Source organism: Narcine bancroftii, chromosome 2 (assembly GCF_036971445.1).
Source record: "Narcine bancroftii isolate sNarBan1 chromosome 2, sNarBan1.hap1, whole genome shotgun sequence".
NCBI classification, from domain to species: Eukaryota; Metazoa; Chordata; class Chondrichthyes; order Torpediniformes; family Narcinidae; genus Narcine; species Narcine bancroftii.
In genome coordinates this window covers 316927396-316954669 of record NC_091470.1, presented here as the reverse complement: position 1 = coordinate 316954669, position 27274 = coordinate 316927396, and the positions used below count along the sequence as shown (strand labels likewise).

General features: G+C 39.2%; 1 protein-coding gene across 4 annotated transcripts; it reads right to left on the bottom strand.

The window, feature by feature from the left end:
- Nucleotides 1-203: 203 nt before the first annotated feature.
- On the bottom strand, nucleotides 204-15425 carry tgif1 (TGFB-induced factor homeobox 1). Of its 4 annotated transcripts, none has more exons than XM_069921774.1 (3): nucleotides 15295-15425; nucleotides 12869-13086; nucleotides 204-3591 (listed from the first exon to the last, which is right to left on the bottom strand). In XM_069921774.1, the coding sequence occupies exons 2-3, from the start codon at nucleotides 13082-13084 to the stop codon at nucleotides 3022-3024; spliced, it is 786 nt and encodes a 261-aa protein (XP_069777875.1). In that variant the 5' UTR covers nucleotides 13085-13086; nucleotides 15295-15425; the 3' UTR covers nucleotides 204-3021. The 4 variants fall into 4 exon arrangements, with proteins under 4 accessions (XP_069777875.1, XP_069777877.1, XP_069777874.1 ...); XM_069921776.1 differs by lacking the exon at nucleotides 15295-15425 and adding an exon at nucleotides 15240-15261; XM_069921773.1 differs by lacking the exon at nucleotides 15295-15425 and adding an exon at nucleotides 14983-15181.
- Between the last annotated feature and the right edge of the window lie 11849 nt (nucleotides 15426-27274).

Genomic DNA, 27274 nt, shown 5'->3' with positions numbered 1-27274 from the left:
TGGGAATTAATATTGGACACAACACACTGGACTATTTCCAATGTGCATTCACTACAACTGTACTTCTTGATTAGTGCCCATTTGAGCAGTGCAATCCACTTGATAGTTTGAATCTCACTGCCCAACTTCAACCTCCTCCTCTCTGCGCTCTCTTCCCCAAAGCAGACAAAGCCGTCCATTATAGAGAAGAAACAATACAAGAATTATGAATGAATAAAGTAATTTATTATTTTTAAATCAAAATTAGGTACATTGTGAAACTGCATTCTGATGCCCCCCACCTTGTAATTAGGAAGTGAGAAGAACCCTGCCTGCAGAATCCTGTGGCAAGGCAAAGAGGAATACTGCAGCTTTACTCAGTCTTTTACAGGCCTTTTCATTAATAAGGCAAAACATCAATGCAAAATGGACCAGGTTCATATAGTACAGCCTCTACTCATTCTTTACAATTTCAGACAATTGCAGTGATGAAAACTGTACAAATACCTTCTAGCTTGAAGGGTTAAAAAATAACATCTAGTTTAAAAGTAGGACACTACCTTCTTAAAAAAGTTAACAGATGTAGATTAATTTTCAATCTGGAAATATACTTCCACACAGCATTGTTGACCAACTATAAAAAAAAATTACACCAGCATGAAATTCAAATTAGGACCACTTCAGAGACTGTATTGTTTTAATAGTGTGTTAACTCAGCTGCCTTTCAATTATCATTCATTGACAATGCGTTGGGACTTCAGCATCACTGGTAATAATAAATTACACAAAAAAATGTCAGAACTCGACTGCATCCCAAACATAATGGAGACCAAGTTCCTTTTATAAAGTCAATTTCAGAATCTACCGTTAGATCTTGGACTTGATCACAAGGCAAGATCCTACCCACCACACAAGGATGTGAACAAAGCAAGCTCCAAGATACACTCCCAAGAGGTAGGGTACAATTCTGGCATTTGTACTCATTGGCTCCATGGTGGTGGAGACGAAGGAGAGGGAGGATTACAACTCCTGCTGCAAATTTTAGTAGCAGCCCACAGACAAATGAAATAAAAGCTTGAATCAATGCTGTTACTTTTAGATAGCCCACTGAGTTCTTGCCAAAGTAACAAAGAACCACAAGTAAAGGTAAGGCCCCTTTAGCTACATTCCCATAATCTGGAGATTTTTCAAAAATTCTCCAAAAAAATGCAAAAAAATCAAAATCCTTTCTCCAATTACTTAAAAAAGTTTACATTAATTTTAGCATTTCAACAACTCTTATATGCAAGGAGGTGGTAAAATCAACAAGTATTATGATTCATGTGTTTACCAGCTCACAGAAAGGCAAATAGAAATACAAAGAATATAAACTGGGTAAAGTATTTAGTGGAGGTAGGAGAGAAGGGCATGACAATAGTTTAAATAATCTTACATCTTTCCAGCTAAAAATCTCAAATCAGCTGGAAAGACCTTCATTCGATGGGTCAATATGGTGTACGAAGTGTTGAAATAAGAATACTCAAAGATCAGCAACCAAGTTTAGTATTTTTTTTAAATAGTGAATCTTACTAGCAGGGACTTCATTTTGGGCTTCACAGCAGTACTGCAAAACTGGCGATGAATCTGAATGCAACAGGGCCTGGTCTTTGGGATAAGGTGCATTATCAAGAGGACAGAAACCAAAACCAGCACTTGGGATGGCTAAATAATATATTCACTAGTCTCTAAGCCTCCTAGCAGATTTGGTGACATATTTAAACTCTTGTCCTGATGTTCTGCAATGCTCCTCCTGTGCACCCACCATAATTCAAGCAACTACCACCTTAGTATTTCCCCACATTGAATGGTGTCAACAGTACATCATAGCAGGAGTTTAAGAAAAGCCACTTTGAACCTCAATTAGTTATGTAACAGCAGTTTTGGGAACAAAGCATCCTTCACTTAAAAGTGGGTCTCAACTTCACAAATTGCAAGCTAGAAGATTTGGAAAGCAATGGCACAGCCATCATGGATGACTTTCAAACATTTCAACTCTGCATTTGAATACATTAACAATGGGGAAGGTGAAAAGAACAGACAATACACAAGCGCCACTATTAACTATCCAGACCTCACCATCAGTTTTAAAGGCAATGTTCCAGTAAGGGGCGGCAACTGCACCATTTATGTCCCAAACTTCCGCTTCAGTGCCAATAAATGAACGAGCAAAGCCAAAATCACATGCATCAACGTAGGAAAAGTACATTCAAGATTTTTGTGCTAAATTTAGATTTGAGCTAGTCCAGCCATAGAATCCAAAATATTTGTGATCAGGGAACAAGACATACTAGGTCGGTTCTGGCCTTACTTTCTCCATTGGTTACCACTTCTTGTGCAGATGCAGCCTTACAGTTGGGCAAGTAAAGGCTGCCATTAAATAGTATAACACCAATGAATGGGAGCCGCAGGCAAAGCAAAGCAAGAGATGCTGGTGTGCAGGTTCTGCTGAGACTACTGGAACCTGAAAGCCAACAAAAGTCTGCCCAGCAAGGAGTTATTGGAGACCAATAAAATTCTATTCCCCAGGTCCATGGTCGATTGCCTTACACTGAAATAAAGACTGAATGAATAATCAAAACTTAGTTTAGAAACAAGCCCCAGTGACAATACATAATTATATAAAAAAACTTATTCTAAACAATGCACGAGCCACATCATTTTTCCATGCAGGAATGATAAAGAGAGATAAGAAGGCTCTGTATATCTAAATATTGCACAGACTGAAAATAAAGAATCACATAATCATGGGAAATTCTCACATTATCAACAACTACAAAACAAAAGGTTTATCTATCTATAGTAGTCATGAGTTCGACAGTCTCCATGTGAGCAATTTGTTAAGACAATTCTGTGATAGGAAGCCAAGTTTTGGAATTCCCTTGTGCAAATAAGAAGGCATCATTGCTGCATAAAAGCATCTGGTTTTTTCCCCCCCCATATGGAACAAGATTTTCCCGTAGTGTTCTTTCGTCAGGTCAGTTTGACAGCCAGCATGGGTAGGGTTTAAGCCATAGGCTTGGACTGGGATTCCATTTCCGCAGCTCGTTTGAGCGCAACATCCACCAGCAGCTGAAATCCACTGAAATCTTGATTGAGATCTGGTGGAGTGGGTGGAGGGGTGTTAAATAGTCCACTCTGGTGGGGTGGGTTTGACCCAATTTGAATAGCATCTTTGGAGCATCTAGGGTTGGTATTCACCAATCCTGCACTTGACAAAAGATCCATTTTAGACATTCCCTCTAGGCTGGTAGGTGGGCAGTAGTGTAAAGGCACATCATTCGGTGTCGAGACGGTAGTGTGGCATATGACCGAAGGTCTTGGCAAGATTGCTCCTGCAGAAGAGGTGCTACAGGGTGAGATCTCCCCATTATCTGGGCAGGAGCCTGTGGATCCGAATGATGTTTCGTCCAGATCCGGGACAAAATTGCTCGACGTCACCGATGACTGAACGGGGATGTTTTCCGCACTCTTACCCCCACGGCGAGAGATGGTGAAGTTATTGGGATCTTTGCCATCCTTCCTCAGCATGTCTGGTAGCAGTCTGCGGCGAGCGTTAATGAACCAATTACAGACCTGGAATGCAGCAGGCAAGAGAATAATCAGGTTGCGTATCTCTTAACTCAACTAAAGGAGGCTATCAAACGTGCAGCACACAGAAAACATATCCAAAATCTAATACGAAAACTGTAGAATCAAATGAACACAATGCTACACACATTAAAACAATTCAGATATTTCTCTGTAAAGAAAATAGACACATTAAAAAAAGTAATTTTGTAAATCTAGACTAATAAGGAATTAAGACAGAGAACAGGATCACATAAAAATTAAATTAACTGCAAATCTGAAATAAAAGAAAAAAAATTGCTGGGATCAGTCAGCAGCTAAAATCAATGACTACTTCCTTTTTTACCAATGCTGTCTGATTAGTGTTGCCAACTCCCAGCCATATGACAGAGAAAACTGCTTGTAGAAAACTTTTGGACCCCAGGGAACTTCATGGTCAGAAAATTAGGGCCATGATGGCAACCTTAAAGTCCTTCTGGCTGTTTTTCCATTTGAGGAAAAGATTGTTTTTCTCACTTCTTGAAATATTTCTACTCAAAGTAAATGTGGCCTGGGGAAGGAAAAATTGATGCATTGTATCAAATCTGAGAGAATACATTAAGCTAAACAGGAATACTTTGATGCATGAAATAGTAAGAATTCTATTTCACAGTATGAAGATCCACCTTTCAAATCTATTTCAAAAGAAACTTTCAAATGAAAATTGGATCACTCTCTCAAAATCCCAGCAGAGGCACAGTGGATTTGTTTGAGTTTCGTAAGATTGCACAACCGAAATATGTTTGAGAAAATGCTTATTTTAAATGTCTATAACCACATGAAACATCATTCCATCCAAAGAAACTAAATTACTAATGATATTCTACAGCAGAATATATTCATCTTTTAATACATGATAAAGACACAAGACAATCCTGGTTTTAGAATAAAAATGCTTTCATACTGTTGTTAAAAATAGCCACTTGCTCTCTCTGAGAGTCAAAATATACCAGCAACACAGTAATTTAGCTGATAGAGAAGCCTCACAACTCAGAGATTAGTGTTTAATCTAAGAGGAATGAGTGTGGATGCTTATGCTTTCTCTCACATCCCAAAGATGTGCAGGTTCACAGTTAATTGATCACCATTACTTGCCCCTGGTGTGTAGGTGGGTGGTACAATCTGGGAATGTGTGGAGAATAGCACAGGAATGAAGTCATAGGTGTTTGGTAACTATCATGGGCTCAGTGAACTTCATGTGGAATTCTTGGTGAAGAAATTTAGAATGTCATTACTCTCTATGATCAAGCAGAATAACAAATTATACAAAGCAGTCTAATGTGAACTATAACATAATACTGGGAAGTTTAAACTGCCCAGATACTGACAACACAGCTCAGTGTTTCAGATAATAGTTTTAAACATGTATTAGGAACACCAAGTCAAATGGAAAGCTCAATAATAACATTAATAAATAATAATAGCTATTTTTGGCTCTGTCACCAGGTTTCAGTAATGACGCAAAGGTTTTCTTTGTCCATTCTGCTTTTCTCTGAGCTATTCTCACTGGACACAGTGAATCTGGTCCTCGAGCAATCAAAGAAATGCTGGAGGAACTCAGCAGGTCAGACAACATTTCAGCTTTGGGCCCTTTGTCAAGACTGGAGGAAGGGGTATTATTACATATATACAAGGGGAAAGCAGCAGGAGAAGCACTCCAGAGGAGATAGGACGTCTGGGAGGTGGAAAGTCCAGTATAGGGAGAAACCATTATAGAGGGAGGAAAATGAAAAATCAGAGAGGTGGTGGGGGGGGGGGGGGGGTGGGTGGAGGAGGAAGATTTTCAGGAAAAGGCAAGAGATGAAAACAGGGAAATCAGATGGGAGTGGACCGTAACTAAACCGAGAAAAATCAATGTTCTTGTCATTAAATTGAAAGCTGACCAGGAGGAACATGATACATTGTTTCTCAAGTTTATATTCGGATTCACCTTGGCAATGGACAGGCTAAGAAAAGACATGTAACTACAGGAATGGTCAGGGGAGTTAAAATGGTTGGCTATAGGAAGCTCAAGTTTAGACCCAGAAACTGAGTGTAGATGTTCAGCAAAATTCTTCCACCACCCCACCCCCCCAACTTTTCTCCTCCCCTCCCCTTAGTGATTTCACCCTCTGCCTGTCTCTCTACATCCCACACTCTCTGTCCTATACCCCATCAACTGAGCCCTTCCCACAGCTTACTTACCCCTTTCTCTATGTAATTTCACCTTTTTAATCATAGTCTTTTTTTTTTATTTATTTAAATTTTTTTATTTTTCACACCATAAATCACATTAGCCATGATATACACTATTTCTTTTTCACACATATACAGTGACTTTTTCTCCCCCCCCCCTTTCCTCCCAAACCACCCCCCCACCCCCCCCCCCCTCATCCATTTTAGGTATACAATCTAGGTTGCATTAAGCCAGTCAGACAATGTTGTCATTCAACAAAATTACACCAGAAATTCTATTGAGTCCATTCTTTTCTTTCCTTCTCCTTCCATCAACTTAGGTAATGTTTGTCCCCGGTAGGTTTTCGCTATTGTATTTAATGTAAGGCTCCTATACTTGTTCGAATATTTCAATATTATTTCTTAACCAATATGTTATTTTTTCTAATGGAATACATTTATTCATTTAAATTTGGTAGTTTCTTCCTTTTAATTTGGTTATGTATTCCATTAATATTTAAAGACATATAGTTCAGCGTAGCCCTTTTATATTTTGTTTATCTTCTCTTTCCGTTTTTCCATCATTACCTTTCCTCCTTTTCCATTTCTGTTTTCTTATTTTCAACTCTTTATAAGACAACATTCCTACAACATCTAACATTTTCCTTATTCTCCTATTTCTATCTTCTTTATCCCCAATCTCCCCTTCACCTTTTTAATCATAGTCTTGATGAAGGGCTCAAACTTGAAGCATCGACTGACCATTTCTACTCATGGACGCTGTCTGATCTGCTGATGAGTTCTTCATCTGCTCAAGATTCTGGCATCTGCAAATTTTGGGTTTTGCCAAATTACTACTTGATTTGGAGATGAGGGAAGGGGTCCAGAGGTGGGCGATCTGCTCAGTAATGGCTTAATGGCTACACCCAAGCAGAAATCTTTGACCGTTAAGGATCAACTTCACCTCTTCGCTAAATTGGTATGCTTGTCCACATAGGAAGGTCAAAAGAAAGAGGCTTCTGTTTATGACATCCTATTCTTAGGACCCTGGAGAAACAGGAGGCAAGTATTTATTTATTTATAACATGGTCTGCAGACACTGCAATAACAGCAGCACTGCTGTTAAACTGAATGCGCATCAGTGCCTATCGATAACCCACATTGTTCTTTATGATTCAGTTTGCAACTCTCCTTCAATTAAAATTTTAACTACTGCATTGAATGGATCATGAACAAACCCAGTTGAAGTCACTGCACACCAACTGGTTCCAATCCAGTTCCAAGTTGAAAACCATTTTGCTCAAAATGTCCTTTTGTAGTTGAGGAACATGTGTCACAATGTTCTAATGTTGCTTCCAGCAATACAGAACTGTGCTTAAAGCCACAATTTCCAGTAATAGACTACTCTCCACACCTGATGTTAAAATTCCATCTCTTTGTACTTAGCTAGAGCACTGCATTTTTCACCTTACTTCACCACAACATAATGAGACTGCACATTGAATAATTTTGTCTCTCCATCAACTCAATGATTAACCACATTACCTAGCTGAAAACTGATCACTGGAGGAAGATTTTGATTGAAAATCTTTGCACAACCCGTTAATTACAGATGGAACAACTACACCAGGGTAGTTAATTGGCCTCAGTGACCGAAGGGTAAACAAAAAAAGGTTCAAGCCCTCTCATCTCATTGATGTTGTGCAAAGGATTGTTTTCAGCTCCAATGGAATGGATTACTGATGTTTTCCCGCTCTATCCAACTCATAAAGAAGTGTTAAATGCACAAGTTAACTGGCAATCTGACAATGTGTGAGGAAATGGCACATCTGAGGAGCCTTTACAAGTTACTGAGTATGTATTCAACCATTATTTTGTATGCAAGGTTGTAAGGAAAAAGCAGTGAATCTCACATAAATGGAGATGAAAAATGTTTTTGGCCTTCACAGGTTAACATTGCAGGAAATACTAAATTTAGCATTTGAGTACATAGCAAGTAGTAAATAAATGTCAATATACTATTTAAGTAAATGGAGTAAATAAGGAATCTTTAGACCATTTAGCCCAATACAAGAGTAGGAAAATGCATGACTGCGTCTAATTTTCACCAAAAGCCGACAAGTAGGAAAAAATAATTTCATTATTATACACAGATCAAACCATTCCCATAGCAGGTTTGGCTCTGCATGGTATCATGATTTAAAGTCAGATTACACACAGGTGGAGGAGACATTTGTGGTAAGAATTTATCCTTTGTTACGTTAATAAAAGCAGACTAGAGTGCCATGGTGCCAGGCTCCACAGTTGCGTTTCAGTTTATACTATTTCAGTGCTGGTGTTCTTGTTCGCAGTCTGAACTCCAATCATTATAATACTAACTAACCTCCACTAACTCAGCTCATTTTCCACAGATGAGATTCCTTCTCCACTGAGAGTACCACTCACATGTCTGGATAGCTACTATTTCTTGTGACTTCAAAGTTCCTTCTACCATTCAATATCCAGCAGATTTCTTTCACTGTCACACAAAAAGCCTTTGTGATATTTCAATGAGCATTGCTAATTGAGTATGAGTTTTCGTCATTCTTGTTGTACCTGTGCATGTTTATGTTTTTAACTTCATAGCCCTGGCTCTCACACCCATTGCTGCAAGTATTCAGGAATATTCTTCCACCTCTGACGTTTTTGTGTGGCCACCAATGCCCTCGTCCTTCCAGAGCTGTGTCATCATACTGGTACACAATCCTTTATCCGGACATCTAAAATCCGGAAAGATCCAAAAACCGGCAAGTGGGGAGAGAGACCGTCAAGCGCGAGTCGGGCGGCCGAGAGACCAGCAGCGTGACTGGAAGGGGGGTGGGGGTGGATACGGCAGCCCAATTAGGATGGGCTTAAATCCAGCTTTCCAAAATCTGAAATTCGGAACACACTGTCCCCAAAGGGTTCCGGATAAAGGATTGTATACCTGTCCATTGGAAATCCCTTTATAATGACCATTGCCTATTCTAAGTCTCCTCCTCCAAGGTAAGCCCTCAAGATTTCTCTCTTTAACCAAGCTTTTAGAGATCTATTTTAATAGTCTTTTTTTTAATCTAACCAGACTCCTTTGGGGCACTCTAGAATGTTAACTCACAGGATGAGAGTAAATTATAGTTACAGAAACTATACCAAAAGTATTTAAAGGCGAAATAAATGTTCTCAACTCCATGGGTTCACAACAAATTTTGTGCTTTGCAATATGCAAACTGAGTGGAAGCTGAACCATGATTGTACTTTGGAAAAGTACAATTTGCTCACTCTGGATCAATATGAAAAAAATAAAATGTTAAAAAGGAACAGTATGTCAAGAATTTAAGGTTTATAAAGGCTGATGTGGGAAACCTAAAATAACATTATTTGGACATGGTCTAGGTCAGTGGTGTCCACATAGTCCTTAGAGGGCAACTTTCAGGTGGCAACTAAAGAGCATCAGCCATCATTATAGCTGTCAAGAATGAGACATACTGCTCAGAGGACATTTGATGATACCTGTATATAATGTCCACAATAGCCAAAATGGGCCTGAAAGTGAAGTTACAGCCTACCAGCACATTAGTAAAAGGATGTGTGAAGCCTTCTAGATGGAATAAAGCACTTCATGATGACCAAATCCCAAAAAATATTTGAATTTTACCCCACACTGCAGTTTTAACCCAAGGTCTCGGTTTAAATCTTGCTACCCACACAAGTAAAAAAAACATCAACAATGTTGTTTTGAAAAATTACACCCAATTATTTTTACACCCTGCTTCTATGCTCCCCGATCCTGCTCTTATTCCAAGCAAAATTACCACTACTTAAAAAATCTTTCTAACTTTCACCTTGTTCTTTCCCTTCTCCTATTCAGCTCCATCAGTGCCCCCAGCTCTAGTCTCTAGTCAATCATCTCTGAATTTATTCATCAGCTGTCGGCAGCGATGCCTTCAGCTGCTGAAGACGAGGGTTCAGCTACTCAAAATATTTTCATAAATAGACCTTTTTTAAAAACAATCCTTAAATCTTAACCATTTATCACACAGTTTTCTGCATCTATTAACCACCCAACAGATATTAGGTTAATTATTTTATTGGATAATGCAAACAACAAGACATCATCATAAGAATGTTGTGTTATAGGTGATAAATCCATGGAAATAATGCTTTACACTCCACTAACACCATATATTCAGCTTCTTCCCATGGGCAGTGAGAATGCTGAACAACCAAAGGAACCATCCGAGACTCTCATATTCATGAAACAGTATTTATTTATTTGTATCAGTGAAAGACGTCTTGCATATGTAGTTTGTCTGTATGTATGTGTAGCATATCTGCCTGTGTGTCTGCCTGTTTTGCACCAAGGACCAGAGAACACTGTTTCACTGGGTTGTATTTGTACAATCAGATGACTTAATAGTATGGAACAGAACACCTAATTTCTATTTCTGTGTTCATTATGGCCCACCGCATTTCTGCTGGCCACCCAAAGAATTTCATTTCATTGTTTAAACTTATCTAAGTGTTATGACCACAAGTAGTTCATTTGTTTGTAACTAGCAAAGCAGGCATTTATTATCCAATCCTGATTCACCCCCAGACTTAATGTTATTAAAGGCCATTAAAGAGGAAGCAACGTTGATAGGTCTGGAGTTACTTATAAGTAAGAACTGAGTAGAGATGGCAACTTTCCTCAAAAGCAAGCAGCAGGGCAGTCGAAGAGGGCCAAATGGCCACAAAATTACAGTTTAAATTCAACAGTGAGAAATGCAACCTGATAAATTTTGTCAGACAATAGAATGAGGAATATACAGTAGACAAAGTGGCATGGTTCTGAAAGGTTTGGAGGAACAAGAGACCTGGGGATAAAAATGCATAAAAAAAACCAATATTTGACAATGGCAGGACGTTTATGAAAAAAACCCAGTAATACACAAAAGCTCCTAGGCATAGTGTACAAAGCAGCAAGATTCCAAGGAACCTTGTATAACTGGCTAGGCTGCAACTTGAATGCTTGTGTCCAATTCAAATCACCAGTTTAGGAGTGACTCAAAGTTCATAGGAAAGACATGACTCTAGAGATGCTGAGTTTCCATTGCATCAAACTAGAGAAATTATTCTCAAAGAAGAAAGGGGAAAGTTGACATGAGATCTTGGCTGACAGAGAGTGACGCAGATCATAAAGACCAAGGAGCACAGATTTAGAGTGACACACAAAGATAGAACAAATGAGCAAAAACTTTTTTTTTTTTAAAAAACACTGCAATTATGATCTGGAACTATAATTGCTTTTAAGAATGGTGGAATGGACCAATCAGGATTTTCAAAAGGTTTACTAGAAAATAATCTGTAGGCAATGTGGATGAGACTGAATGGATCACTATAAAAGTACTGGGCATAGATTTCTGTGCCATTACAATTCTTGCACTTATCACCCAAAGAGAATCATTATACTCTACAAAAGGAAAGTACTCCATCATGATCACATTTAATTTCTGTGAGCATCAATACCAGTGAGGAAGAGGCAACTAAATTTCAGCAATAGATGGAAAAGTCATCTCAGCGCTGCAGCTACTACGTTTGTACGACTTATTTAATTGCCATTTTGTTTAGTCATTTCTACCTGGTGTCTCTAGTTCCAGATGCCAATGCCTGTTACACCCACAAAGCTACTAGCGCTCCTGGTTAACAGCAGCAGGGACCCGAATTCAATTCTGGCCTCAAGAACAATCTGTATGGCAATACGCAAACATGCTGGAGAAACTCAGTAGATATTGCAGCATCTATAGGATGTAAAGGGTAACCAATGTTTTGGGCTGGAACCTTCAATTGGTATACATACCCTTTACACCCTGTGGATGCTATGTGACTTGCTGAGATTCTCCTCCATCTGCAGACTTCCTTATTCTGTATTTTCTCGGTTATTGCACAGGTTTTCCATGAGAACTTCAGTTTCAAAGACACGGTGGTCAGGAGGTTCACTGGCCACCTGAAATTGCCCCTTGAGTGGAGGGGAAGGGGAGAATATGGAGGGACATTGGAGATCAAGTTAGAGGGAAAATTAATGAGGTCACTTAGTGTGCCAACCTGGACATGATGAACAAAACAGCCTCTTTTTATGCTGTATGGGGAAAAAAAAGAAGCCCAAATGAGAACTAAGTCAGGAGGTCTGCATCTGGTTGTAATTGCAGCAACTCAGAACATACTCAGCATTATCCAGGACGAAGTCTGCTAATTGGCGCTGGAGTCAGAAAGCACTTACTCCATCATTGACACGACGTCACTGCAGCAGCTTACAATGCTCACTTTGACTGCATCGCCCAGCTCAGCAAACTTCCATTAAAGCAGCTCAAGTGCAAAAGCATCGGAGCGACAGTAACAGGAACCAAGCAAAGGCTTCCCCTTCACTAATGGACTTGTGGGCCTGTACCACTGCCATCACCAGGTCAATAGCCTACAACTTTTACCAGATATTCTGGCCCCACCATCACCACAAAATTTGATGGTTCAAAGGCAGCACACTCCACTTTATAAGTCACCACGACGATTAACGCAAAAAACATCGAGGAAACTGATAGCACAATTACTTCATTCAAACACCCAGCCTCCATACCCTACCCCTCACCCCAGCCAACCTAAATCTCACCCTGTTGTGAGACGCCTTAAAATTGACCCTGTACATCTTTAGAATCTGGAGGCTTCGTATTCTGTCTGGGCCAGGGTAAAGCTTGCCCTAAACCGAGCACTCAAGTTGTCCTCCACTATTCTGGGACTGGAGCAGAATTGCATCACCTGAACATTTTAAAAATCCAGTAGGATAATAATCAAACATTTCCTGCAAGTTACAGGGAGATGCAAAATGTGTGATGTGATTTGTACCATTGAATTCAAAGTGCTCCAATGCATCCAAACACATCGCCCGATGCATTATTCAGAGACCCATACCGCAATTCTACAATCCCCAGGATTTGTAGAATGACACTGGGGGAGGGGAATTGCAAGAACGGGATCTTGCGGTTAATTTAATCCTGGCTGATGTCTTTCGTCGCTCGAGGAAGTGTTTTGACTCACTCACCTGCAATACAGAGAGCTGTGCCTGCCTCGACAGTTGCGTCTTCTCCTGTTCAGACGGATACGCCTTGTAGCGATGCTCGTACAGCCAGTCCCGCAGAATCCTCACAGACTCCTTGGGCAAGTTCCCCCGTCTCCGCCGCTTCCCTGAATGAGAGAGGTCGAGAGGAACCTCCAGACTCTCCTCTTCGTCAGTCTCGCTGCCGCACACCGGTCCCATGGCTGCGGAGTAAGAAGTGTTAGTATTGCACGAAGAAATCAGATGAATAGAATTCCGCTTTGCACCAGGGTCCCGGCACGTAAGCCCTTAACACATTCAGTGCCTCCTTGTCAATGTGGTGCCTTCCCTTAACGAAAGGAACGGGCAGATGAAGAAACCAAAGGAGGGAGTTAGATGGCCCATTTTCCACGCCTTGTTTTTAAAAGGTGCCTATTTTTTATTTCTGTGGACTGAAATTATTGCTCTAGTTCCTCAGCCTCCTGGTTTGGATTCTACCACTCACCGAGGGAAGGTATCTCTCTGGTTAAAAAAAAAATGCAAGTTTTTGAAAACGAAAACAAATGACATCGTTGACTTGGGGGGTGTTATCGAGAGACACCCTGGGACGGGCCCGAGCACGCTGTCCCCCAAACTACCCCATGAACCTCAGAGACTCTTCAATCAAGCCACAAATCCGCCCAAAGCACGGCCCCCGTTCAGGGAAACCTCTGGTTGGCTGAGTTTGAATTGAACCCGATCGGACTGTCAGTTTGTAAAGTGATACATGCTCTTTCCCAGCGCTTCCAGCAGCCCAATGATCTGGTTGGATCCAGAACAAAAGGACGGAAAGCCTCCCCAAATCATTCGCCTCCAGCCCGAGTTGCAGTGGAACGGCCACCCACGGATGCAGAACATCTTTCGGCTTTATTCTATCTATTGTACCTGATCAGTTTTGAGGGGGGGGGGGGGGGGGGAAATCAAACACACACAAATTAAATAGCAACTAACCCCCATCCTAACTTGGGAGCCCATCCTGGTTAACTGTCTTTGTAGGAAGGGATTGAGAAAAATGATTATTGTTAATTGTTTCAACAATTAAGAAACGTCCAACCTTCCCTGTTGCAATGACCCCCTACCTAAATGATGCTTTCGCTTCCAAAATACCAGTGAAACAGGGGAGCAAAGATAGTACACAGTGGGACCTGTCACAAACATTCTTTTACTTGGCTATAGTTCAAGAGGAGGAGGGGGGCGGGGGGGGGGGGGGGGATGGGAGAGAAAGCCTCACATTCCGATATAGTCCCAGAACAGGAGAACAAATAATCCTTCCTAAAGCAGGGCACAAAACGAACACACCGTGTCCGATCCCACCAAAGCCCACTTTACAAAATGGTGACTGAGCTTGGCGGAGCTTTGTCCTCCGAAATTCGAAGTCCTCGGACTTTAATTGAGTCAATGGGAGGAGAAAACCAAAGTACGTTATGCACGGTTGAGTGTTTAATAAGCGGAGGTTTTGAGGACTAACAGAAAAATAACCGTCCTCGTAAATCATTTCTCAGATGACTCCCACGTACAATTAGGGTTTGTTTTTTTTTAAAAAGTTATTTCAATATATGGCCTTCGACTCATTTCGAAAAAAAAAGATACATCACTAAGTGTTGTATGAGCTCATTCTGCCTTTCCAATCGATGGGAAATTCCCCTTAACCTGCTGTGCCTGAAGCCCTTGGCAAGCATTGCACTTATAAACTTTTTTTAATGTAAAGAGTAACGCAGAGAAGGGGAAATAATTAATCGGTCTGTTTTAAACGTCGCCGTGTGAAACTTCTCATTGCTTTGTCAAAGTGGGGGGGGGGGGGGGAGAAAGTTTTCCACGAGGTGAAAGCACAAACAAAGCCTTTAAAATCCAAGCTCCCTCCTCTTTCCATAAGGCACATTTCATCAAATTCCCTCTCGGCAACGGATCGACTGGCCCCAGGAATTATTATTTAAAAAAAAATAAATTAAAATGTTGAATTAAATTTAGGGGGGGGGGGGGGAAAGAAGAAACGGACAGACGACGGAATTGTTCAAGAAGGAAATGAAGACAACTTGACAACGTGCCAGCAGCGTGCACCAAGTAACGCGGCTTTCACCTACCTTTCTTCGCTTTCATCCTGTTCCACAAATGTGTCTCCAGGCAAACCAGGGGGGTGTGGAGCCGGAAACAGCCAATAAATCAAAACAATCTTTCCCAACAAATTTCCAAGTTTGAAAATAAAAGCAGGAGCGAGGCAGGAACACCAAAAAAAACACACAAGTTCTCTCCACCCCCCCCCCCCCCCCCCTCCCCTCTCTGCCCAACTTCTTGTGCGCGTCGAAGCAGACGGACAGTGGGTGCTCCAACTCACTCTCACCCCAGCGTGTTGCTCGCCGGAGGAGTCAAACAAAAGGTAAACACATCGCTGCTACCTGGCGCTCGGAAGCACTCGGCTCAACTCGGCTCCGCTCGCCGTGCTCACTGCCTCCACGGGAGCTGACAGCTCTCTCTCTCTCTGTGACAGATCCGTCCTCGATCCGCCCCCAAACTAATCAGGCTGTAGCGCTGCAAGGGGACAAAATCCTCTCTGACATCAGCACAACCCCATTCAAAATAAAAGTTACAATTGTCAATCCAATCCCCCGACTTGTTTTCAGTTGTGTGTGTGTGTGGAAGAGTTTTTTTCTTACCCATTGGCGAAATTTGACACGGGTGGTGGTGGGGGGGGGGGGGGGTGGGTCGTCTTGGAGCTCGTTGCATGTGAATCAAATGAAACTGCCTATAATTGAAGTGGGTTGTTGATTCTTTGTGCTTCGCTGGTTAATATCCGGTGAGATTAGTGTAGCGAGACGTTTAGCCAAATTTTTTTTAAAAACTCTCCAAATGGAGCAGAGAAAAGATTATTTTTGTGTTTTTTTTTGTAAAGATGGGGTTAAGTATTAAACTTGACAGTGCCCGTGTAAAGCTTTGACAATTCTAATTTTAAGGACACGTTTCCGAATGTTTGGTGCACTTCCGCACTTGCTTGCTCTTTGTTTCCACATGTTGCCCTGGTCGCTCGAGGTTGTGATTTGTAGCCCTTGGATCCACGAGTTCAATCAAAATCTTTCCCAACTCATCGAACTGATGCATTTGGCCGATCATTCAAGTAAAACCTGGGGATGTCATTTCATAAATGTTGCAGTGATTTTCAAGCTAAAAGGATTTGAAACGCACTAACGGACCGATATTGGGCCATGTGTGTGTGTGTGTGTTTCAACAGATGGAGAAAAGAGAGTCGAATCCGTCTGCTGTTAAAATATTCTCGAGTTCGAGAATGGGAGCTGGTGCATGTTTAAAACTCGAGAACTCTCATTTTATCGTCTCCTTTTAAAATTTAACCAAGAACAAATTTGTAGAGGGGGGGGGATCCAATTTTGAGACTGTAATATATGGGGGGGGGGGATCAATTCGGATGTTTGTGGGAGGATAAAAAGGAATTTTGATCATAACTGTTCTTGCAAAACGGCTTCATGCAAACAAAACAGATTTACATCTCCTAGTTAATTTGTTATTCAACAGCTGCCTCGTTATCTGTCCCCAAACAAGACAGCTGGGAGAGCTGAGAATGGCCACAAAGAATCCGACAGTGGGGTGCTTCGTTCTATTGTTCTCCGAAAATTGGTTTGTTTTTAAACGATTGTCACACCTTCATCGGTAGTTTTTCAAACAGAATGAGAGCAGTTAACACATCACCAGTTGCACTGACAAACGGTTCAAAGTTTCAGTCATTTTCCAGAGAGGAGTAAAATTTGGCATGATAGTATATAAGCCAGAGATTCCCAAATTTAAATTTAATTATTTTAATTGAGAGACAATTCATTTGGGGAATTAGGGGACTATGTACATCCATTCTGCTTCTTAACCCAAAATGAATAAAGAACAAAAGAAGCAGCAACAGGAGTCCAATCTCTCCATTCAAGAACATAATTGCAGAGACATTCTTACACTCTCATATATCTCCAGATGGCACAAATGACAGTAAAGCTCCATCTTGAGTATATTCAAAAAATGACTCGACCTTTATATCCATCTGGGATAGAGAATTCCATAATTATAACCTTCTGAGATAAGTGTTACGAGCCCAAAGAACCCCAAAGCCCAGCAGCAATAGATAAGACAAGTAATTACTTAAACAAAAGTTGTTTTTAATTATCTTTAAACATGAAAACAGAATCAAACTTTAACTTCTATTAACTTAACTAACCCAACTTAACCCCCTTCTAATTCTAAGCACACATGAATGTAATGTGTGTGTAAATTCAAGAAAAGTTATTTGGTTCACAGTTCAATCTCACTTCTTGTTCTTCCAAGTTCACTGGTTGCAGGCAATTCTGTGCACAGAATTTAACATGTAAAAAGTTCACCAGGCTTTGGTGCTCGAAAGATAAATGTTTACTGCTCAGGAAGGTTCTTTGTAGGTTTGCAGAGAGATTTGTTGTTCCAGGATTTCCACAACTGAGGTACCACCATTAGTCACCTCAATGTCTTGCTGATGAAACTTGCTCCATCAGGGTTCTCCAGATGATAACCTCTTTCTTTCAGGCTAACATAGAGTTCCTTTCCATTCCCCTTATTCCAAGAGAAACATCAGACAGATAGCACTTCCAGCCATCTGCCACTCTGGAGCTTCTTTTTCAGTTTCAATCAGCTTCTCCTGCTTGTTTCAGCTGTGACTGTTCAGTCCCTTTCTCTCTCACTCACTTGCAAAATCCCCTCCTTCTCTGGCAAACAATAAGAGTTAGTCTTCTGCTCCCATCTATTGTTTTTAGTTAAACAAAAACCCAGGATGACCTTTGAGTGAGCACTTTGCAGAAAGGTCAGAAATCTTGTAAAAATGTTCAACACAGATGACCTCTCCAATCGATTCATTTCATGACATCATTTCAATTAGCACCTACTTGTGAAATGTGCATAGCATTCTCCATAGTTTCTCCAAAGTCACTGAATATGAATTCTTCAGTATTTCAAATAAGAACTGTTTTAAAATGTGTGTATGTATATAACCTATTCTAGTTCTACCAATCTTCTCCCAAATACATCTACAAATATTACATCACATAAGTTCTTTTACATTTCCATATTATTGTGAAACAATGCATTCCACAGGAATGATGACTGAGGGTTGGAGGATGACAAATGTGGTTCCCTTGCTCAACAAAGCCAATAGAAAGAATTCTGGGAATTATAGACCAACAAACGGTTGGAGAGGATTTTTTTGTAATTCTTTATTTATCGCACTATGAACTATATCAACCAATATATTTACAGATGCATCTCTTTAAATATTCACAGTGACATTTTTTCCCCCATCGCTCCCTTCCCCCTTCCAAAAACAGTAAATATTGAACATATAAAGTACAATAAAACAATATCTTTATACAAAAGGAATACAAACAAAAAAGACGTATCATCCACTTATTCACATTAAATCTGATCGTGTTTATCTTCTTATCATTTTAGGTGGTGGTGGTCCGAGGCCTGCTTTTTTTGTTACGTTCCATATATGGTTCCCAGGTTTTTTCAAACATTGCAACTTTGTCTTTTAAATTATATGTGATTTTTTTTCCCATTGGGATACACTTAAACTTGGTTATATATTCCGTTAATGTTTATAGTCATATAGTCCAACATGGCCATCTTTTATCTTTATTTTCACTTCTTTTTCGCCTTTTCACCACCTCCATCCCTTTTTTCCATTACTATTTTTTAAATTTTCCTTTTTAATCTCAATATATGACAACGCACTTAAGACATGAAATACCCCAACAATCCCCACAAGCAATAACCCTTTAATCCCAAATGAACCTCCCCTCCTTGGATTGCCCCTTGTCCCTTTTTTTAAAATTTTAAAAAATTTTTCACACTGTGAACCATATCAATCAAAATACATACAAACATTTCCCTCTTAAATATACACAGTGGCATTTTCTCCCCTTTTTCCCCTCCTACCTTCCCTCCGCCCTCCAAACCAATTAAACGTTCAACATATACAATACATTAAACCCATTAAACAATGTCATCACACAATGAAAATTGTGTCGTCTACTTTTACACACTGGGTCAAGTCATTTTGTCTTCTTATCATTTTATCATTTGAGGGGGTAGAGGTCCGAGGCAAACCCTCTCTGTTGTGTTTCATGTACGGTTCCCAAATTTGTTCAAATTAATGTGACTTTATTTTTTAAATTATATGCTATTTTTTCCAGTGGAATACATTTATTCATTTCCATGTACCATTGCTGTACTCTCAGGCTTTCTTCTGATTTCCAAGTTGACATTTGCTATAGCTAAGGCTATCATAATAAATCTTTTTTGCACTTCATCCAGTTTGAGGCCTAATTCTTTACTTATATTACTTAGAAGAAAGATCTCTGGATTTTTTGGTATGTTGCTTTTTGTGATTTTATTTAATACCCGATTTAGATCTTCCCAAAATTTTTTCACTTTCTCACATGCCCAAATTGCATGTACTGTTGTTCCCATTTCCTTCTTACAGCGAAAACATCTATCTGATAATGTTGGATCCCATTTTTTTTTAACTTTTGGGGCATGATATATAACCTGTATAACTAATTATACTGAATCATGCGGAACCTTGTTTTTATTATATACTTCATAGTTCAAAAGCATAACTTTTCCCATGTTTCATTTTTTTATCTTTATGTTTAAAACTTTTTTTCTACTTTTGTTTGAGTTTATAGCTTATTTCATCATTTTCCTTCTCTTGCAGCTTGATGTAAATGTTTGTTATAAATCTTTTTATTATAATTGTTACTGTAATCACATATTCAAAGCTGCTTCCTTCTGGTAATCTCAGTCTGTTTCCCAATTTATCCTTTAAGTAGGCTTTCAGTTGGTGGTATGCAAACATTGTACCATGAGTTATTCCATATTTGTACTTCATTTGTTCAAATGTTAATAAATTATTTCCAAAAAAACAATTTTCTATTCTTTTAATTCCTTTTCTCTCCCATTCTCTCAAGGAAAGGTTATCTATTGTAAAAGGGATTAGCTGATTTTGCGTCAATAATAATTTTGGTAGCTGTTAATTTGTTTTTTTTTCCTTTCTAAGTGAATCTTCTTCCATATATTGAGTAAATGATGCAATACTGGTGAGCTTTTATATCGTATCAGCTTTTCATCCCACTTATAAATAATATGTTCCAGTACCTTCTCCCCTATTTTATCTAGCTCTAATTTAGTCCAATCTGGTTTTTCCCTTGTCTGATAAAAATTTGATAAATATCTCAATTGTGCTGCTCTATAACAATTTTTAAAGTTTGGTAACTGCAAACCACCTTGGTTGTACCTCTATGTTAATTTATCTAATGCTATCCTCGGTTTCCCCCCCCTTTCCATTAAAAATTTCTTTATCATTCTCTTTAGTTCATTAAAGAATTTCTCTGTTAAGGGAATTGGTAATGATTGAAATAAGTATTGTATCCTTGGGAAGACATTAATTTTAATGCAATTTACCCTCCCTATCAACGTTAGTGGTAATTCTTTCCAATGTTCTAAGTCTTCCTGCAATTTATTTATAGTGGCTGATAATTTAATTTGTACAGGTGTCTTAAATTTTTATCTAATCTAATACCTAGGTATCGGATTGCTTGTGTTTGCCATTTAAATGGTGATTCTTTTTTAAATTCTGTATAATCCGCATTACTCATTGGCATCGCTTCACTGTTATTTGTGTTTATCTTGTACCTCGATATTTCTTCATATTCCTTCGATTTCTTATGTTGTTCTTCTATTGATATTTCTGATTCTGTTAAGTATACTATGATGTCATCTGCAAATAAACTGATTTTATACTCCTTCTCCTTTATTTTTATCCCTTTTATTTTATTTTCTGTTCTTATCAGTTCTGCCAGTGGTTCTATTGCTAAAGCGATCAGTGAGGGAGATAGTGGACATCCCTGCCTACATGACCTACTTAATTTAAATTGGTTTGATACATATCCCTTTACTGTTACCTTCGCCAATGGTCCATTATATAATGCTTTCATCCAATTAATATATTTTTCTGGTATATTGAACCTCTGTAATACTTTGAATAAATAATTCCATTCTACTCTATCAAAGGCTTTGTCTGCATCTAAAGCAACAGCCACTGTTGGCTTCTTATTTCCTTGAACTGCATGAATTAGATGAATAAATTTACAGATATTATCCACTGTTCATCTTTTCTTAATAAATCCAGTTTGATCTTGTTTTACTATTTTTGGTACACAGTTGGCCAATCTGTTTGCTAATAATTTTGCTATTATCTTATAATCTCAATTAAATAGAGATATTGGTCTATATGATGCTGGTTTTAGTGTCTTTGGTATTACTGTAATTATTGCTGTCTTACATGAATCTGGCAAGTTTTGTGTTTCTTCTATTTGGTTCATTACTTCCAGGAGAGGAGGAATTATAACTCTTTAAATGTTTTATAGAATTCTATTGGGAATCTATCCTCTCCAGGCGTTTTATTGTTTGGCAGCTTTTTAAATATATCCTGTACTTCCTCTATTTCAAATGGTTTTATCAGCTTGTTTTGTTCTTCTTGCAATTTCAGCAGTTCAATTTTAGCTAAAAACTCTTCTATTTTATCATCTTTCTCCTCATTCTGGTATAATTGTTCATAAATTTCCTTAAAGTTCTCATTAATCTCCATTGGATTATATGTAATTTGTTTGTCCTTTTTCCTTGATGCCAATAGAGTTCTTTTAGTTTGTTCTGTTTTAAGTTGCCAGGCTAATATTTTGTGTGTTTTTTCTGCTAGATCATAATACTTTTGCTTTATTTGCATTATGTTCTTCTCCACCTTATACGTTTGTAATGTTTCGTATTTTTTTTTCTGCCAATTCTCTCCTTTTTGTTAACTCATCCCTTTTCACTGGTTCCTTTTCTGTACTTACTATCTCCCTTTCCAACTGTTCTATTTCCCGATTGTAGTCCTTTTTCATCTTAGTTACATAACTTATTATCTGCCCTCTAATGAAGGCTTTCATTTCATCCCACAATATAAATTTGTCTTTCACTGATTCCATATTTATTTCAAAGTACATTTTAATTTGGTATTCAATTAATTCTCTAAATTCCTGTCTTTTAAGTAGCATGGAGTTTAACCTCCATCTATACATTCTTGGTGGGATGTCCTCCAGTTCTATTGCTAATAACAGGGGTGAGTGATCAGATAGCAATCTAGCTTTATATTCAGTTTTTCTAACTTTCCCTTGAATATGGGCCGACAACAAAAACATATCAATCCTTGAGTATTTTTGAATAATATGAGTATTCCTTCTCCCTTGAGTGTTGCCTCCTCCATATATCCATAAGTTTCATTTCCTGGATTGATTTAACCATAAATTTGGCCACTTTATTCTTTTTACTAGTCTTTTGTCCAGTTTTATCCAACAATGGATCCAAATTAAGGTTAAAATCCTCTCCTATCAATATATTCCCATGCGTATCTACAATCTTCAAAAAAATATCTTGCATAAACTTCTGATCCTCTTCATTAGGTGCATATATATTGATAAAATTCCAAAATTCTGAATATATCTGACATTTTATCATTACATACCTCCCTGCTGGATCTATTATTTCCTCCTCTATTTTGATTGGTACATTTTTTACGAATTAATGTAGGTACACCTCTGGCTTTTGAATTATATGATGCTGCCGCTACATGCCCTATCCAGTCTCTCCTTAATTTATTATGTTCCACTTCAGTTAGATGCGTTTCTATATTTATTTTTTTTCTTTTTTCAGGAAATTTAATAGCCTTTTTCATTTAATTTGGTTATGTATTCCATTAATATTTATAGTTATATAGTTCAACATGGCCATCTCATATCCTGTTTACACCTCATTTCCACTTCCTCACCACCACCATCCCCGTTTTCCCCATTTTCATCTCTCAGTTTTCCCTTTTTGAATTCAATGTATGACAACACTTTTAAAACACAAAATACTTCAACAACTCCCACATCTAATATTCCCTTAGCCCCAAATGTCCCACCCCCCTCTGAGTTGGCCCTTATCCCTTGCTGGGCAACCACAACTCCCCTCTCCATTTGGATTGCAAACCCGCTCACAAGCGTCAACTGATTTCGCAGTGATGGTTATTCTCTCCCACCCCAACCCCCCCAGAAAAGACTTTCTTCTTCACATATAATAAAGCTCACCCTCTTTTTTCCCCTTACTTCCTTTCTTCCCTTTTCTTTCCCTTCTTTAGTTCTTACTTATACATTATTTTTACATCTTTATATGTATTTTATCGTCGTTCTTTGTTCTTGTTACATCTCTTCATCTCTCCTTCTTTCCTGCAGGTGTTCTGCAAATTCTCGTGCTTCCTCCAGATCTGAGAACAGTCTGTTTTGATCCCCAGGGGATAAATATTTTAAGCACAGCTGGATATCTTAACATAAATTTATAACCTTTTTTCCATAGGATCGATTTTTCTGTATTAAACTCCTTCCTCTTCTTTAAGAGTTCAAAGCTTATGTCTGGATAAAAAAAAAATTTTTGACCCTTGTATTCCAATGGTTTTTTGTCTTCTCTAATTTTATTCCTTGCCCTCTCCAGTATATTTTCTCTTGACGTATATCTCAGAAATGTTACTAAAACAGATCTTGGTTTTTCCTGTGCCTGCGGTTTCGGAGCTCGTGTTCTCTGTGCCCTTTCTATTTCCATTCCTTCCTGGATTTCTGTCATTCCCAGGACCTTTGGGATCCATTCTTTTATAATTTTTTTTCACATTTGTGCCTTCTTCATCTTCCTTTAGGCCCACTATCTTTATGTTGTTTCACCTACTATAATTTTCCATCGTATCAATTTTCTGAGCTAACAACTCTTGTGACTCTTTAACTTTTTCATCACTTTCTTCCAATTTTCTTTTTAAGTCGTTCACTTCCATTTCTACAGTCGTTTCTCGTTCTTCCACATGTTCTAATCTTTTCCCTATTTCTGTCATGACCAGCTCTATTCTACTCACTTCTTCTGCTCTTTAAATTTTTCTTTTCATTTCACTAAATTCTAATGTCAACCATTCTTTTAATGCTCTCATTTGTTCTTGAAAAATTCTTTTATCTATATTCTGTCCATTTATTTTACCTTCTATTTCTCTGTGCAGATCTTGGTCTTCTTCTTCTTCTGAATCTGAATCTGCACCTGTATTTGTGTCTTCTACTTCTCTTCCTTGTATCTGTGTCTCTTCTGACTTTCCTGTTGAGTTGCTTGCCTCACTTTGCTGGGCTTCTTCTTGCTTGGCTTCTTGCTGTTGATTCTCTTCTTTTGGGCTAGTCATCTGTTGGGCCTCCTGTTGCTGGTCTTCTTTCCTATCACTCCTTTTCCTGTCGCTTTCCTCTTCTTCCAGCTGAGACCCCTTGGCTGTTCGCTCTGTGTTTGTTCTCTCCTCATCTGGGCCCCCCCTCCTTTTCCTTAGTGATCTCACTGCACACATGCCCGACTCCTTGCGCATGCACAGTTGCGCACTTTTGTTTGGCTCAGAGAGCCATTTTTTCAGTCCGGCAGTCAGGAGGTCGCGACTCTGCGGGGTCGGCACCAACCTTGGAGAAAGGGCTCTCTTCTCCACGACGGCTCCCTGTTTCTTCATGCAGGTAAGGCCTTCTCCTTTCTCTTCCGGCATCTTTTCTTCTTTTTTTCCCATTGTTTTTACTTTTTCCTTCTTGGGTGCCATTTTCTTTCTTTTCTCTACAACTTTATCTTTTATTTGTTATGTTTTGGGTTTCTTGAACTTTGTATTTTCTTCTCTTTATTTCTTCTTTTCTGGAGAGGGCTGGCATTCTCCTACCGGCCACTACTCCATCACATGACTCCTCCCTCTTTTTTTGCCCCTTGTCCCTTGACGACAACCACAACTCCCCTTTCCATTCGATTTGCGATCTTACTCGCAAACGTCAACCAATTTCGCAGTGACCATTATTCTCTCCCCCCATCCCCCCCCAGAGAATACTATTTCCTATACTTATAACAAAGCTCTCTCTTTTTTCCCCTTCTTCCCCTTCTCTTCTCCATCTTTAAATCTTTATATATACATTATCTTTACTTTATAATTTTACATATTTTTGTATATTTTCTTGCCGGTCATCCTTCTTGACACTCCTCCTCCTTTCTTCTGATGTCTTGCAAATGTTCAGGAAATTCTTGGGCTTTCTTTGGGTCCGAGAACAGTCTATTCCATTCCCCAGGAATAAGTGCTTTATGGATGTCTTAATGTAAAGTTATACCCTTTCTTCCATAAGATTGTTTTTGGAGAGGATTTTAAAGGATAGAATTTACAAGCATTTGGAGAAACATAGTTGTATTAGGGGATAGTCAGCATGGCTTTTTGAGGGAGTAGGTTATGCCTCGCAGGACTGATTGAGGTTTTCAATGTAAAAACACACAGAAGTCAATCTCCTGACTAATGAAAGCCAGCATGCCATATACCTTCTTATCCACAGTATTAACTTAAGCAGCAACCTTGATGGATCTATGGACCTGAGTACCAAGATCTATCTGTTCCTCCACTCTACAAAGAATACCACTATTTACCCTGTACTCTACCTTCATGTTCAACCTTCCAAACTGTCTAACTTTACACTTTCTCAGATTGACATCTATCTGCCGCTTTTCTGCCCAACTCTGCATCCTGTCGATATCTCTATGTAATCTATGACAATGTTATACACTATTCACAACACCTCCAACCTTCATGTTTCTGAAATCATATTAACCTACCCCTCCACTTCCTCATCCAAGTCATTTATAAAAATCACAGAGCAGGGGTCCCAGAATAGTTTCCTGGAGAACACCACTAGTCACTGACCTCCAGGCATCCTTTGCTTTCTCTAACCCAGTAAATTCCCAATCCATGCAGTCAAGTTTTCATGAACTCATGACTTTCTGGATGAGCCTACCATGGAGAACTCAGTCAAACACCCTACAAAAATCCATGTACACCACATTTACTACTTTACCTTTGTTTGATCACCTCTTCGAAATCACTTTGTTGTGCACCTCAGCTCTGTGAGTCATCTACTCTATCTAGTGCTCCCATTGTGTCTCTTCTACATTGGAGAGACTGGGTGCAGACTGGGAGATCAGTTCATTGAGTGCCTTGGCTCTGTCTGCTGCAATAACATGAATCTTCTGTGGCCACCCATTTCAATTTTCCATCCCATTCTCTTGCTTATATGTCTATCCATGGTCTCATGCACTGCCAGGCCCTTCACAGATTGGAGGTACCATACCATATCTTCCGTCTGGGCACCCTCCAACCACATGGCATGAACATCTACTTTTCCGGTTTCCGTTATTTATCGTTTCCTCTGGCTCTGCCTGTCTGCCTCTCTCTCTTTCCTGTTCTCTTTTCTCTCTGCTCTTTCTTTCCTTCTCCCAGCCTTTTAATTCAGATGTCTGTTACAAACCAAGCTTGTTTTGGGAATCTGCTGTCTTTTTCTCAGTTTGCCAAAGGAATGCTGATGCATTGGAGATAGTTCAGAGGTCTTTTTATTGAGAGAAAATCGATTCAAGCTTTAGATTTATTTATTGTTGTCAAATGTACTGAGAGACAGTGGAAAGCTATTTTGTCTGTGTGCCGCACAAAGGCCAGCGAATAGTCACCACACGGTAGAGACAGCCTTCAAAAAAAATGAAAGAAGAGAAAGATCAGAGGTCCCTTGAGAAACATTGATTGGTTGGGGATCATACTGGTTACTCCGACATAGCTGGCCCTGAAATTGCCAATGCTACCGCTGCTTCCTGGATTTTGGTTGCCAGAGGGCAATGTGGTAAGGTGAGAGCAGGTTGGGAATGAAAGGACCTTTCTTTTGTGGATATTTTGTGTAAGGCCCATCCATTGGTATGCTTCAGAGAAGGAATCACCAATAACGTGGAGGTCAGTCTTCCAATGTCCACATATCCAGTATGTGTACTGTAAATCAATGGGCCAAGTCAGGATGAGCTTGGTTCTGACAGATAGAATAGGTTTTCATTCGTCCTAAAGATTAACTGAAGTCCAGCAGGGAAGCTTGCTTTAGCTGACCCAGTGTTGTAATAAGTATGATTCAGATGAGGGTTGTGAGTTGAGAAAGCCTTGCTTGATCTAGTCTGCATTGTGTTTGGATCTGTATTGAACCTTTTGGTTAGGATTATGTCTTGCTTATGCTCATGTGGCAGACATAAATTAGTAACAAATATCTGAGGGAGGCAGATGGTAGAACTGAGAAAGACCATTATAAGTAAAGCCGTGACTCCCTATGTCCTTCAACCAGTTTACTTTGCACATGACACAACAAACCTCTCCACTCACTTTCCCATGTGTGGGAGGGTGGATATTATCAGTTAAGTAAAGCTTTAGGTATGCAAGTTATG